This window comes from Dromiciops gliroides, chromosome 1 (assembly GCF_019393635.1).
Source record: "Dromiciops gliroides isolate mDroGli1 chromosome 1, mDroGli1.pri, whole genome shotgun sequence".
Lineage (NCBI taxonomy): Eukaryota > Metazoa > Chordata > Mammalia > Microbiotheria > Microbiotheriidae > Dromiciops > Dromiciops gliroides.
This window is the reverse complement of record NC_057861.1, coordinates 517,751,173-517,767,519: the sequence shown is the minus strand read 5'-3', so window position 1 is coordinate 517,767,519 and position 16,347 is coordinate 517,751,173. Positions and strand designations below refer to the sequence as shown.

At 35.5% G+C, this 16,347-nt stretch overlaps 1 protein-coding gene across 2 annotated transcripts in view; it reads right to left on the bottom strand.

Moving 5' to 3' along the window:
- SLC12A2 (solute carrier family 12 member 2) overlaps positions 1–16,347 on the bottom strand; it is a 130,744-nt gene that overhangs the window by 68,761 nt on the left and 45,636 nt on the right. For both annotated transcript variants that reach the window (XM_043969701.1, XM_043969710.1), the window contains exons 2-4: positions 12,628–12,747; positions 9,408–9,483; positions 8,731–8,826 (exon numbers count right to left, since the gene is read on the bottom strand). In XM_043969701.1, the coding sequence (XP_043825636.1) occupies positions 8,731–8,826; positions 9,408–9,483; positions 12,628–12,747 (292 nt within the window). The remainder of the gene's footprint in view (positions 1–8,730; positions 8,827–9,407; positions 9,484–12,627; positions 12,748–16,347) is intronic.

Here is a 16,347-nt window from a genome sequence, read left to right as displayed (position 1 = left end):
GCTCAATGGATAAAACACTGACCCTGGATTCAGGAAGACCTGAATTCAAATCCAGTCTCAGAAACTTGACACTTACTAGCTGTGTGACCCTGGGCAAGTCACTTAACCTTCATTGCCCTGGGGGGAAAAAGCCTGAAATAACTCATTCTTTCTGAATAATATGGGAATAATTGGACAAAGGTTAAAGAAATTTGTGAAACAAAGATACAAACACGATGTTGTATCATTAAGTCCTGGGCTAAGGACATCTCAGCTACTGTAATAAAAAAATGCATGTATGTTAAGATCTGAGCTACTCAGCCTAGAATTATAGTCCTTTCTATATCCTAAACAATTTAGTAAATTAATATTTGGCCTAATCATCTGCCTGTTACTAGATAAATACTTCTGTATAAAACAGGATCCTTAACTGTTTCAAAATGATGTTAAGAATAACTGGGTAGTAATATAAATGCTTGTGGGACCTAGCTGTTATTCTATTAACTTTTGAAACAAAATCAGAAACATCATCACTTTGGTTTGAAAAAGAGAATTTTAGTGTAAACAATTTCCTTAGAAGGGAGTAACTTATGGAATTTTTGATGTAATATCAATGGAGAAGTCAATTTTATTCATTTATTACTAATGTGGAAATAATACCTGTTTGTGAAACATGTCCTATGGTCAAACATGTTTTACTGTAATATATTTGATATGCACTGTTTTGGACTTGATTATTTGAATGTCATCCCAACTCTTTCAGTATAAATTAATGTTAACTTGGTTATATGTGATTTCATTTGTGTATTATAAGTCTTGTAAAAAGTGTTCTACAACCTATGTTTTTGTGTGATTGTTAAAATTCTTATCTGTTTCTGTTCCTCCTAAGGAGATACAAGGAAGGATATTGGATAACTGAATTAGATCAGAATGAATTTAAATTGAATGGTGTTTAAATTTGGAGTTCTAAAATAATTAACAGTTAATTGGTAAATATTGTGAAGTTTAAAAAAGAGATTTGAGTAAAAATTTTGAGGAACCAATAAGATTAAATAAACTTATATGTAATTTGGGAGGTTTTGAGAGTTCTGCCCTCTGAGGTATTTAAAATATTTCATTTGTATTTGGATGTCTTACATATACCAATGTATCAGTAACCCTTTAGTTTTTTGTGAACAGTGTTTAAGATAGAAATGGCATAGGGTATTTGCCACCTAATTTTTCTAAAGTTTCAGGTAAACTCTGGCTTCCTACTTTTGGTGTTTCTCTAGCCTCCTTAAGCTCTGTTATTGATTAGATTAGTACTGCAAGGTTTGAGCTGGTTTTCACAACATGAACTTGTTATTTTGAAAGTTTGTGCCAACTTGTATTGAGATCTATTTTGTTAGGGGTTCGAGCAGGAACACGAGGAGCCTCTGTAAGTAACTTGGAACCAGAATGGAAAATCCAATGGAGGAGTGCCCTTGAGGACATGAAATTTTTCAGACTGACCCAAGTAAAGATGTGCCAGAGACCTGATGACTACATGAGACATCTGAGATCCAGTGTGAATTGTGTTGATTGAATAGATATTGGAAAGGATTACCAAGGGAAAACAATGTAGCTTATATCATCATCTTGCTCCTCCCCTTTGGGAGGGGTTTTATCCTTTTTTCCACCTTTACTGCACCTTTCTCCCTCCCATGCTGTGTCCTGTTAGGTGGAGTTTTATTTCCACCTCCTTTCTTTGTCCTGATGTCTTAAGTATCCAAACTTCTGTACGGACTGTGAACTCTTTGGATTCCACATGCATGTTCATTTCTCTTGTAAGAAACCTGGTTTTTCTGATCCAACCATTATGGAGAGCAGTTTGGAACTACACCCAAAGGGCTATAAAAGCTTTGCACACCCTTTGACCCAGCAATACCACTATTAGGACTTTTCCCCAAAGAGATCATAAAAAAGGGAAAAGGACCCACATGTACAAAAATATTTATAGCTGCTCTTTTTGTGGTGGCAAGGAATTGGAAATTGAGGGGATGCCCACCAATTGGGGAATGGCTAAACAAGTTGTGGTATATGAATGTAATGGAATACTATTGTGCTGTAAGAAACGATGAACAGGCAGAGTTCAGAGAAACCTGGAAATACCTGAATGAACTGATTATGAGTGAGATGAACAGAACCAGGAGAACATTGTATACAGTATCAACAACATTGTGTGTTGATCAACTGTGATAGACTTGATTCTTCTCAGCAATCCAACGGTCCAAGATAGTTCCAAAGGACTCATGATGGAAAATGCTCTCCAAATCCAGGAAAAAAAAAAGAACTGTGGAATATAGATGCAGATTGAACCATACTATTTCTATTGTTCTTGTTGTTTTCCTTTTTTGAGGTTTTTTTCCTTTTTGCTCTGATTCTTCTCTCATTACATGACTAATGCAGAAATATGTTTAATGTGATTGTACACATATAACCTATATCAGATTACTTGTTGTCTTGGGGAGGAGCGGGGAGGGAGAAAAATTTGAAACAAGAAATCTTATATAAACAAATGTTGAAAACCATCTCTACATGTAACTGGAAAATAATAAAATATTTATATGAAAAAAAAGAAACCTAGTTTTCACATAAATTTCAAGAAGTTGTGATTGCCTTTTAACACCAATGAGGAAAGCAATTGTAAAAGCCTAGGTAAAAGTCTGAAAAGTTTGTGACCTTGTAAATGGAGAGAAGAAGCTAGTCCTGGATAAATGGAAGTTAGATTGAAGAGATATGCTGATGTTCCCTGGATAATTAAACAAGACCCCTAAAGTCATGACAACTCTGATGTTCTTTAACCAGGACATGCAATTACTCAAGTCATAACAGCATGGTACTATCTCCTGACTCCAGACATTCTCACAGGTGGTCCCCTACCCCCCCATACTTGGCACTCTCTCTTCCTCTTCATCTCTTCCTCCAGAATTCTCTGGCTTCCTTCTAGTCTTAGATGCAAGAAGCCTTCTTAATCTTAGTGCCTTTCCTCTGGAATTATCCCCAATTTATCCCATATAGTTTTAATTGTACGTGGTGGTTTCATGCTGTCTCTCCCATTAGACTGAAGCTACATGAGAGGTGTTTTTCGTTTAACTTTTCTTTGTATCCTTAGGACTTAGCACAGTACCTAGCAGAGAGAAGTGACTTCATGTTTTTGACTTGATTGTTAATATGACAATGACGTAAAAAAAGCAAGATAGATATTTGAATCTTCACATTTAGATGGTATAAATGGTTAGTACAACAGATTCCTTACGTTTACCAGAAAAGATAAATGCCTGCTTCTAAATTTTCATTATATCATGCACTAGAAAGCAATGCTTTCTTTTTCTTTTTCTCTTTCTCCCCCCCCCCCCTTCTTTCTTTCGCAGGGCAATGAGGGTCAAGTGACTTGCCCAGGATCACACAGCTACTGTCAAGTATCTGAGGTCACATTTGAACTCAGGTCTTCCCGAATCCAGGGCCGGTGCTTTCTCCACTGCGCCACCTAGTTGCCCCGAAAGCAATGCTTTTTAAAAAGAGTATTATTTAGATTCTTGTCCAAGAATAAATAGTTCTATTGGTGGAACCATAAACATTCCTTTGACTAGTTCTACAGATAATTTTAAGATTTAACTATCAATTTCAGTCACTGTTTAAACTTTCTACCCTCAGTTCCATAACTTGTAAAATGAGGGGTTGGATAATACGACTTCTATGATCCTTTCCAACTATTAACTCTAAATATCCTAAATATCTTTATTTGCTAATGCACAGGAATGTTTGCTAGTTATAGTGCAGTAAATTTTCATCTCATTCTGATATTTGCATTAATGTGATTAAATAAATTTTGGATAAGAAAAGTGCTTCTTCACACAATGAGCCTACAGACTAGCTCTGGCAGCTAGCTCATGAACATTACTCATCATTTGCATAAATTAAGCCTTAATTTACAAACGCAAAGCAATATATTCTTAACACTGAAACAGGCAACATTGATATTTTAGTCAAAACTGTCTTTATTTTGAAGGCATGCCAATGATTCATAATTTGGATCAGAAAGAGAACAATTAGTAGCTTTGCCAAGAAGCAGCTTGCTGGAATTGTATATGGTCAGCTAACAGAATTCAAGTATCATTATTCTGATTTGTACAATCAGTATTTTGTTTAAATTCACTATTTGTCCATGTAAAGCACAGACTGAAAAACTATAGATTTCCAATTTATTTTGAATAAAAATTTGATCAACAAGCACCTACATGCCAAACAATGAACATTAATTAAGTACTTACTATTAAGGCAGTGCATTAAGTTGTGGGGATACAAAGGAAAAAACAAAAACTGTCCCTGCTCTTAAGGAGCATAAATTCTAATGAGGGAAAACAACTACACAAATCAGAACATACAAGTTAATATGTAGTAGAAGGAAGGCAACCAGAGGGTATAACACTAGTGGCTGGAAACTAAGATAGACCTCTTGAAGGTGGCACTTTAACTGAATCTTAATGGAAGTCAGGAATTCTAAGAGTTGGAAGCTGGGAAGACAAGTATTCCAAGAATGTGGGACAACTTGTGTCAAAGATGGGAGATAGAATGCTGAGGAACAGCAGAGGATAACACAGCTAAGACTGTAAAAGGGGAGGAGAAGGTAAGAAGATTAGAAAAGTAGAAAGCAGCTAAGTTGTGCAGAGCTTTAAAATGACAAACACAGGACTTTATATTTTATCCTGGAGGTAACAGGGAAGTACAAGTTTACTCACGGAGCTGATATAATCATATCTATACTTTAGGACAGACACTTTTGAAAAAAATATAACTTTGGCAACTGAATGGAAAGTGGACTGGAATGGGAAAAGAATTGAGGCAGAGATATTAACTGAATTGCAATTGTCCAGGTGAAAGGTGATGAGGGTTGAACTAGGTAGTGGCTAGTGGAGAAAAGGGACTTATGCTAGAGATATTATAGAGAAAAAAATGACATCTAGAGATTGATCAAATAAGTGGAGTGAGAGCAAGAAGAGATGACAATAGGGAAGTTCAGATAAAGGCAGGGCTTGGGGAGAAAGATAAGAACCTATGTTTTGGACATATTGAGTTTACTAGGCACAAAGCTAGATGCTAGAGATAAAAAATGAAAATTAAATAGCTGCTGTCCTCAAGGAGTTTATAATTCTTTCAGGGGAGGGATAACAACATGCAAAATTAATACAAAATATATACAAACTTTCCTGAGAGCCAGCATCTAAGACAACGGAAACATTTCAAGGAATCAAATAATGTATTAAAAATTCAAGTTGAATTATGATTTAAAATGCTTTGCTTAAACACAGAATTTGGAAAAAACCTGCATGACAGATAAACACGAAGAAATAAGATCAAATGACACTATAAACTTTCCATCACAAACAGCAAAATGCAGAATGATAATATGCTGCGTCCATAGCTGACTCCACTTTTATATATGAGCACATTTTCTTATTTGAATCATATGAAAGGCAATTTGAGGTCAATGTGACAATTAAAAGCCTGAATTAATAAAGGTAAACTTGCTTTGTCATGATATAAACTTTAAAAAAGAAGTCATAGCAAAAGTCCATGTCAATTTTATTTTGCTAAATGAAATTTCAGATACTACGTATTTCAGTTGGTTTTCAGTCATGTTGGACTTTTCATTATGCCATTTGGTGTTTTCTTGGCAAAGATACTCTGGTGGTTTTGCCCTTTCTTTCTCTAGTTCATTTTACAAATGAGAAAACTGAGGCAATGCAATTTGCATGTATGGAGCTTGAACTTCTGCACCACCTCCCTGCCCAATTTATAGCATTTATAACACCTTTTCATTTTTGTTACGCAAATGGACATTTAACAAACTCTCTGTTGACTACTACTTCTGAATTTTTATGTAGAAAGACACTTTTGAAAAATATACTGAGTCCTTTAAAAAAAAAGTCAGTGAAATGGTCCAAAAGCAAAACTCAAGTGGAAAAATACTCCCTTTAATAGTTTTTTCATCTATATTGCCCACATCAGATTAGTCATCACTGTATTTCTGCCATCATCAAAAAGGTTTAGAACTCTTAAGACAACCATAAAAATACAAAAGCAATATGATTAAAAGTGATCAGAGGATAAAAAGCATCTGAGAAGTGCAATATAAGGTATGAGGCACTGATATAAACACGGATCATGTCATTTTTATTCCAAACTACCATGAAGAACTGATGACTAAAATGTAGCATTGCTTTGCCTGCAGCACCTAATAAGGAGGTCTCCTGACTACATCAGACCAAAGGGAGAAGAGATAACCAGATCAACAAAAGTCCCTCTGCACTGTCATTCCATTTACTTTGTACAGTGATGTCCCACTAAGAATCAAAGAAAATTGGTGGGGATAATTAGCTCCTTTCTATCACTATTATCACTAGGGAGTTTATTAACAAATTTAACTAAATCCTAATCTAAGCATCTTCATTGTTCTTCCCTCAAGTTTTTGTTGTTTTTTTTCTTCAGTGAAGATTGGCTAGATTTGCTCCTTACTCTCTCTCCCTCTCAATTTCCTAATATTAAAATTCAAATGAACATGATCAGGCAAATAAAATGTCCTTCTCCTGTCCACCCAAAGCTTACCAAACTAGTTAAGATGGCCCTTTCCTCCCCTCCCCCCAGAGAGGAGGAACACTGACAATTCATCCAAAAAATCCTTAATAAGAGCCAACTGTGAGCTAGGTACAAAGACAAAAAATAGCCCTGGCCATCAAGGAGTTTATATTCTATTGGGGCAGGGGGAGGGGGTAGGAGAAGACATAGGTATGTGACATAGTTAAAAATAAAATAAATAACTATTCATTTGGTGTCTGACACCAAAGGAATTCTATCTATCCTATGTTTATTCTTCTTAAACATATTAATGATTGATTGACACATTCAAAAATGGCTTAAGTATGCTCATCATAGGTTGGTGTATTTGTAAAAGGTTCATCTTTATTTGTCTATTACAATTTAAAACCTCATGGACTCTAATCATTCTCCCTAACCAGGTTCTCATCCCCAGGGCCTCTCAGCATCTTTCTGCAAAGTCCTGGGTAGGCCTAGTTACTGGGACTGATAAGTGTTTGCCCTTGCCCTTGTCTTTCGGAATCAGAAGAGATATCAAGAGGCAGTGAGTTGGTTGGAGAATCTGAATGCTTAATTACCTGTTTCCCAAACTGATTTATAATTACCATTAAATTCCATAGCTGGATCAACTCAGTGAGATTCTACCTCTATATCCTGTAACTCCAGATTTGATTGCTGACCAGCTTTCAGAAAAATTCTGATTCTCATCCTGCTTTATTTGAGAAGACTGAGTTGACCACCTTGTAGCTGAGCAAGAGTTTCTTCTGCAACATTCCAGACCAGTGGTTATCCAGCCTTTGATCGAGTACTTGGAAAACTTTGTTTTTGTTGCTCAGTCATTTCAGTTGTGTCCGATCTTCATGACCCCATTTGACATTTTCTTGGCAAAGACAATGGAGTTGTTTGCCATTTCCTTCTCCAGTTCATTTTACAGATGAGGAATGAAGGCAAATAGGGTTAGGTAACTTTCCCAGTGTCCAACAGTAAGTGTCTGAGGCCAGATTTGAACTTAGGAAGAGAAATCTTCCTGACTTCAGGCCTGGCACTCTATCCACTTTGCCAACTAGCTGCTTGGAAAACTTTACTTAGTATTTATTATGAGCACCACTCACCTGGCATAACATAGTAACATATTATATTAACATATAATATTAGCATATTGTCTTGTGTATTTCCATGGCTGAATATCTTTCTGTCTTCAACTAAGTTGTATTCACCATGAAAGTAGGGACTTTGCCTTGTATTTCTTTATATTCTCATAAATGCTCAAAAATATTTACTGATTTAGTAGTAAAATAATTAAGCCAATCAAGTTCTAGTGAGCATATGATTGTTTGTTATTTTATTTGTACCTTTAATTTGTTATTGTTCAGTCTTTTCAGTAATGTCCAATTCTTCCTGACCCTAATTTGGGGTTTGCCATTTTCTTTTCCTGCTCATTTTACAGATGAGGAAACTTAGGTAAACAGAGTAAAGTGACTTGCCCAGAGTCACACAGCTAGTAAGTGTTTGAGGTCATATTTGAACTCAGGAAGATGAGGCTTCCTGACTCTAGGCCCAGTACCCTATCCACTGTGCCACCTAGCTAACATTTCTAAATGTTATAATTTGATCTTATATCTCTTAAACAAATCTTAGTAATATTTCCCCAGATTCAACTGTTTTGACCATTTTCTAAATCCATGTATATAAAGGCACCCTATATATAAGGCAAAAGTGTAATAAACTATAAACACAATAATGATTTGTGATGGGTTTACAGCACCTTTATCTCATGGAAGGAGCTGAGCTTATATGCACCCTTCAAGATGAGAAAATATGTTCTATAATATATACATTAAAACAGAAAAGTTAATTAAGTTTAAAGGACAACTAACAAAATTTTAGTTTAGTAACATAATTCCTCTGAACTACCCTGCCTCCGACATAAAACAAACTAGCATTTTAGAGAAGAAAAATGTTAGAAAATATCCAGTAACTATTTCCTTTATTTTATAAATAATAGTAATTAAAAATTTAAGAATACAAAAGAGTTAGAAATATAAATTTAACCTTATTTTTGAAAGGTGAATTTAATATATTACAGTGATATAAAAGACTAGAGAGAAATATTATCTTTAAAAAGATTGACTTTACCTCCCCTTACAAATCCATTGGTAGCTATAGCTGAAGTAGACAATCCTGTGATGGTTGTGACAACAGTGGCCATTGCTATAACAACAACTGACAGACCTTTAAAGGAAAAGAAATGGATGTTTTAATTGTTAATTAAAAAATCATTTTAAAACAGAGAAAACATGTATAAACCACAATTCCTGGTTATCACATCTAGAACTGCTTATCTATTAAGTTGATTAGAGGCAATATGGTATGGCAGAAAGAGAGCTAGTCCTGTAGTCTATCCAAGCCAATCTCTGTCTTTTCCTACGTCATTTGAGCAAGTTACAAATTGAGCGTCAGTTTGGTCGTCTGTAAAATGGAAAAAACTATACTTGCTTCTATCTACTTCATAGGGTTGTTGTAGGGAAAGTGCTCTTTAAATCATTAAGCTCTATAAATATGCACAAGTGATTAAATCCTCCAATTTATTTTCATAGCTAAAAATGGATTTAAAAAAAAATACCCTTATGAAGATGAAGGCATTGTAGGATCACTAGAGCAAGACTGACATAAAGGAGAACATTGTTCAAAATGTGTTTCCTTTTAATCTTATGTCACAAGTTAAAACAAAGTACTAATGAACATGCACCACCATTCTTGTATAGTCCCTAAATAATTTTCAGCTAAATAAAATAGCATAAAAGGGTACCTACCTATCCCAGCCTGACCCACAATCCATGACAGCCTGATGAAGAGCATCACACCCCAAATGTTTAACATACATCGTACCTGGGAAAGGAGCAACACACAGATGGGATCTAAAATATAGTGAAAGACTAATAGCCAATGGCAGATTCATAAACAATTGCTAGAAAGCTATTTTTGTTTTAGTCAAGAGGCTAAACATGATGAAATAAATGCTTAGTACAGAGAAGAATAAAAAAATCTAGAAATCCAAGGAATAGAAAAAAGACAAATAAATGCCTATCACCAACATCTGACATTAACAGAAGCCAGAAGTCAAGAAAAAAGGATACTATGAATATTTTGAATATCTTTATGGTAAAAAGGGTATAATATTTTTCCTTTTCTAAAAACCATTCAACCAAATTCTATTTTTCTCATTCCTTCACCTTGCACAGACTTTAACTTATACAGACTAACCCTAACCACTGTCCATTTTCCAAATATAAGATTATAAACCTCTGACATTATCCTTTTCAAGAAGCCTTTTAAAAATGATTTTTGAATCCAAGGACCTAAGACATAAGGGTAGGCAAAGCAATGCTACCCAGTATAACTTCATATTTACCCTGCCTCATCTCCCAGAATCATAGAATCTGCCCCATCCATAGAGGTCCTCTCACAATATATGTCTCACATGAGTCCAGTCAGTTTTGGCTTCAAAACCCCCAATGAGGAGGAAACCATCATTTTTAAAGGCAGCGCATTACACTTTGGGACAATTTTCACTGTTAGGAAGTTGTTCCTGACACGAAACCTAAATTTGCCTCCTTAAAACTTCCCACACATTCTGTTTCTGCCTGTTTGGGCTAAACAAAAAGATCTAATACATGCCCTACTTGAGATCTCTTCAAATATATGAAGACAGCTACCACCACTCCCCCCACCCCCATCTCCTATTTCCTGGAATCTCCTCTCCTCCAGGCTAAACATGGCCAGGTCTTTCAACTGATTTTCATATGCTAGGTACTCATGGTGCCAAGCACCAGTGTGGATACTTTCTAGCTTATTAAGTGATTTTAAAAAACTCTGTCAACCAGAACTGAACACAATACTCCAGATGAGGGTTGCTGACGGAAAAGTAAGGTGGGACTATCATCTCAATACTCCCAGAAGCTATGTCCCAGGGTCAGTCAGCTTTTTAAGAAGCCACAACACTGGATTTTCAGCCCTCTAAAATCATCTCTTTTACAACAATGGCTATCTAACCATGCTTCCCCCTTCTTGGATTTGTGAAGCTGATCTTTTCTACCCAGATATAAGAATTTCACATATACACCTATTTAATTTCACTTTGTTAGATTCAGCCCAATGCTCTAGAGACAGTAAAGATCATTTTGGATCCTGGCTCTTTCATCTACTGTGGTAGTTATCCCTCCCCAGCCTTGTGTCTGGATCTGCAAATTTGATGAGCATGTCATCAATGGGTTTATTCAAGCCACTAATAAAAATGTTAAATAGAACAGAGCTAAACACAGATCCCAGGTTATTCCAGTAAGACCTCCTTCCACAAGGACATTGAGTCATATCATTAGCATCATTCTTCTGAATTTCACAACCAGATCTCTAACCAGATAATGCAGATGGAAGGATATATATTCAACCTTACTATACCAGTTCTATCTCCAGACCTTGTTCCTAGAAAAAGGGGATACTATAATCCTCCATTTTTTTGATACTTAGGGGAAGTGGAAAAGGCATTATTTTCCCCTTTATTCCAACTCTGATAAACTATTATTATTAACTACAACTCTCCTACCAATTGCTCCTAAAAAGCAAAGTTTGAGCTCTGTTCCTCACCACTTCTTTTTGACTCCACGGTTCCTACCACCTGACATCCTCATTCCCAACTTTGATAGGTAGAACAGGCAAAATGTATAAAAATCACAAATTCAACTTCCAAGTGCACATGAGATCCTAACTGATCTAGTTGCATGTTATATATATTTTACCATCAATTCAATAAGTGTTTATTATGCATCTACCCCATGCAAGGCACTGCTCTGTGCCAAACCTTGAAGGTACAAAGAAAATAAATGAAACTGTCCCTGCCCTATTGGGGAGGGAGAACATAAGACATACAAAGATGGAAACGTAAACACAAGGTAAACACACAGTTATATAAAGCAATTTCAAGGGACTGAAAATACTAAACAACTGGGTAAGGTGTAAATCAGGAAAGGCCTTGGAAAGAAGCAAGGGTTTTAGGTATATAAGACAAATTGAGAAGAGACAAAGAGGCAGGAGATGCCATGTTATATAGAGGGAACCACTTAGTAAGCCAGTTTGACCAAAATGAAGTCATGTGAAATAAGACTGGAAAAGCAGGCAGGAGCAATAGAATAGGAGGGCTTTTAATGTCAGACTGAAGAGATGAAATATGACTTGGGCAGTAAACTGGCACATCGAATAGCAATTTGTACACTGTTGAACACTTTTTCATTTTTGATCTGGACCTGTGATTTCATTGGTGTGAGGGACTCCCTACTGCATCAATTCCCTCCACCTGACACAAATCAGCAATTGTTTAGAACTTAAAGTCTTCAAGAGTTGCCTGGGACTGACCAGGGTAAGTGCTTCCCCCAGCTAATACATCCAAAGCAGACTTAAACTCAAGTCTTCCTGACCATTTATTGACTATACTATAGCACCTCTCAACCATCACATAGTAGGTACTTAAATACTGTATGAGCTGATCAAATTAGTGATGGAAACAGTTATATGGTCATTATATTTTAATAACAGAAATAGAAAGAACTGCCTAGGTACAAGTTAATATGGTCTTTTCCTAAAGGTTTCTGAATTAAATTGGCAAAACCAATGAACTTTGTTGAGAACCCAATGATATGCATAAATAATATTCTACAAATAACTAAAATTCAATTAAAAATTAATAAAGCACCTACTATATGCATGAAATTGTGTTAGGTTCTGGGAATACAAAAACATAAATAAAATAGCCCTGGTCCTCAAGGAAGGAGCTTATGTCCTTATGGAATACTACAGATAAGCAAAAAGTAAATAAAAATACTGTACACATAATTATAAAGTAATACAAAAAACTCAAAAGGGAGCAAGAGCTAATAATTGGAGGGAATGAAGTAAAGCCTCACATATGACATAGTGCCTAAACTGTGTTCTGTGGGAAGCTACTCTGGAAAGTATAAAATCAATCATTTGTGTACTTACTAAAACACCCTTTATCCAGCCAAACTTCACCACACCTTTACTTTCTGCAGTGTAAGTGACTACAGCTTCTCTGGTTGGAGTACCTTCTTCTCCATTTGCAAAGCCATCCTCAAAAGGTTCCTGGTTAGAACAAGAAGAAAGAAATTTAAATTTGTGTATTCAAGAATTTTTTTCAAAAGATGATTTTAGAAAGTAAATTTTGAATGGAGACGAATATTTTTAAGTTACTCAAGTAAAAAAGCAGTCAGCAGAGAGAAACCTTAGGACAATGCCTTAAACAAAGGTGCTCAAGGAATACTTGTTAATCAATGGTTAGATGCAGTCTTTTTTAAAAAGACACTTTGGTGGTGCAGTGAATAGAGCACTGGCCCTGGAGTCAGGAGTACCTGAGTTCAAATCCGACCTCAGACACTTAACACTTACTAGCTGTGTGACCCTCTTAACCCCTCTTAACCTCTTAACACTTAACCCCAATTGCCTCACTTAAAAAAAAAAAGACACTTTGAAAAGTTTAATGAAGAAAGGCCATATTAAAACAAAGGCCTCTCACAGTCAGTTATTGTGAAAATGAAGAAAAAAAAAAGAACTATTTTTTATTTCAATTTTTTTAAACCAGTAAGAGAGTTTGATAGAGTCAATCTATCTGATCTGCCTATGCCTAAACTGGTTAATTCAGCAATTTTAATATGTGATTATTTTCCCTCTTCTAGTCAACTCCTTTGGAGAACTCATCTAATCTTACCAACCATGTTTAAGCAGATGTCTTCCAAATGTATATCCCAGATATGTGACCTGCCCACCTGTCTTATACATATATATTACTTGGATGTAGTACCAATCCTAGAAATTTTCTCATGCTAAAAAGTTCTCTAACCTTTTCCTCCCTCTCCAAACTGGCATGCATTAGCATAAATGTGTTGTTCCTGATTACACAAGAGGCACACTCTTTTCCATAGAATTTTCTTAAGTTTATAAATTTGTCCTCTACCTCTGTAATTTGACCAAATTCTGTCAATTCCTCAAAGATTCAGGGTTCTAGATGATACTAGACTGCAGGGTTCCTCCTGTAAATCTATTCCCATTTGTAGCAGTCCAAATAACAAGAGAACTGAATTGATACCAAAAAAAAAAGTTAGCTGCTAAGTCTCCTTAGGGCAAGGATTATTTGGCCAGTCTCAGGTTATTGTGTAAGACCAATCAAAGTCTGTGAAATCTGATTTCAGCTAGAAGTCATGGCAATACAAGTCAAACATTTAATGGGCAACTGATGCTAGATTGAACATGGTCTAAACAATCACTACTAAACACCTCAACCAACCCTGCTCCTTACCTATATCTAACATCTACTAACATGGATATAGTAGGAGAAACAAGAAACTGAAAGTTGTGTTTCAGAAATCCTAATGTCGAAGGCATTCAAACCCTGCAAAGGACCAAATTATTTTACCCTACCCACTCCTCTAGGCCCTGGGGTTGTTTTGTTTTGTCTAATTTTAATTGCTCTTTAAGGGGGGGTGGGGGGATCTGAAAGCAAAAACCCCTTAATACCTTCCTTGTGAACAACTATCAATGTGCTAAGTACAAGAATACAATGTAGAATCCATATTTACACTTTAAAAAAATTCCAAATTCTAAAGACTACATCTAAGTCAAATTATTTTTAACTTGACTAGACTTTAATAATACCATAGCCAAGGCAGCTTTTAAGAAAATTGCTGTTTTTTATTGTCATGGCTTTCTTTCTGTAATGTAAGTGATATAATGAAAAAATTCTCAATGTAAATATTATTAAAGCCTCAGGTATTCTGAACAGCTTTAATTCCACAAAAACTTTGATATCTATTTTGGCTATCATCGGGTCTTTCAAAAATATATTACATGCATATGTATAACCTCTATCAGATTGCTTATTGCCTCAGGGAGGGGAGAGGGAAGGAAGAGAAGGGATGGAAGGAGGGATAGAATTTGGAACTCAAAACTTTACATAAAAATGTTTATTATCATAAATACATATATATTAAAAACATACTTTTCTGTCTTCTTGTAGTATAGAACAAAAATTGAACTTTTTCTTGATGACTCAAGATCATGATTACGTACATCAATTATGATTTTTTTTTTACTAATTTTTTTGTACTAAAGTAGTATCTATTTCAGTTCAGCTATGTAAAACTGTACTCAACTAAGCTAAATAACCCCAAACCACCGTACTTTGAGTTATGTCTGTTTTTATAGTCGTGTGTTCCTTCCATCCTGCCAGCAGTTGCTTCGCCCTACTATTAGTACACCTGTTGAGAGGTCATCTTTCCTATTTTAATGTGCCTCTAAGGGGTTTGTAAATCAGGTATTTCATAATTATGCTTAAAAGAAGCATGGATTGGCTGAGAGTTAAGGTGTTTGTCTTTCTATCAAAGTACAAGAGCTTCTTCACAGCATGGATATTCACATTCATCCTCACTACACTTTCTGGGTTCTCAGCTCTGTTTGAGATAAGATGGTCAGACAGATCAAAGGTAAATGAAAAGATCCCATTAAAACCAAAGACTTAAACAGATATTTAAATGGACATTTAGAATATAAGTTTTGGTTTATAAACCAATAAATCTGTCCTGATGATTTAAACCACATACAACTGTTCTGGAGAAGAGATGGGATCAAAATAATTTTGATTTATTAATTCATAACTGAAGTTGATGACTGTTCCATAGCTAAATACTGCTATACTATGATTAGCACTATTTTGTTATGTATTAAAACATAAGATTATCCAAAATGGTTTACATGTGTTCCAACTGAACAATAAACAAAGTATGGATACATATCTCATACCTCTATGAAAAGAAAATCAAGGCATATGTACAGATTTACTAATAGGCTATTGTTGTCAGTGCTCACCACATAAGTGGGTGCCTTTTTAGCAATGCAGAAACAACAAGGAGGCATTCTAAAATTTCTACTGTGGGTGTGTGTTGAAATTCCACTTCTGAGTTCAAGATTCGCAAGTAATCTTAAATTTGACCTAGTCTATAGAAAATTAAACAAAATTAATTTTTTCTCTATCATTCATAAGATGGATATTTTTTAAACTAAGCTTCTTTTACAAAAATAAAAGATCGAATTCCCTCACTATTTTCTGTGAGAAGAAATATTGATCAAGAAAGCAAGACACACCTCTTGGCTATAGTTTGGGGGGGGGCGGTGTTGAGATTTCCATGTCTTCAGGAGGTCAAGGTTCCTGTCAGACATGGCACATGGACATGAGCATGGACATGGACATGGTCATGGAAAAACTGAACTCCCTGATTACAAACAGTGGAAAACAGAAGGGACACCACTACAGCGAATCCAGGAGAGGTTGGCTAAGCAAGGTCTCAGGGATACATGGGTCATTATGGAAAACCTGCTACTTTGTGGGCTGCTTTGTCAAGAGGATTCAAATGGGGTTTTGGAGCATTTTTATTAGCTGTTGGAGTGGAATATTTCTTAACTGCTCCAAAGAATGAGGAGGAACATGCTTCTAAACACTGAAGTTAAGACATAGAGGAATTATAGCTAATTATTTAGAGTGAATGTTAAAGATTAATATTAAAATTTCACTTGGTAAAAGAAAAAAAAAAGAAAGCAAGACACAGGTTTATTCAAATTAAAATAACACTAAAAACACCTTCATTTCTCTTTTCCAGATTCTCATAAAGGCTTCATTGAGTTCACAATTTGATT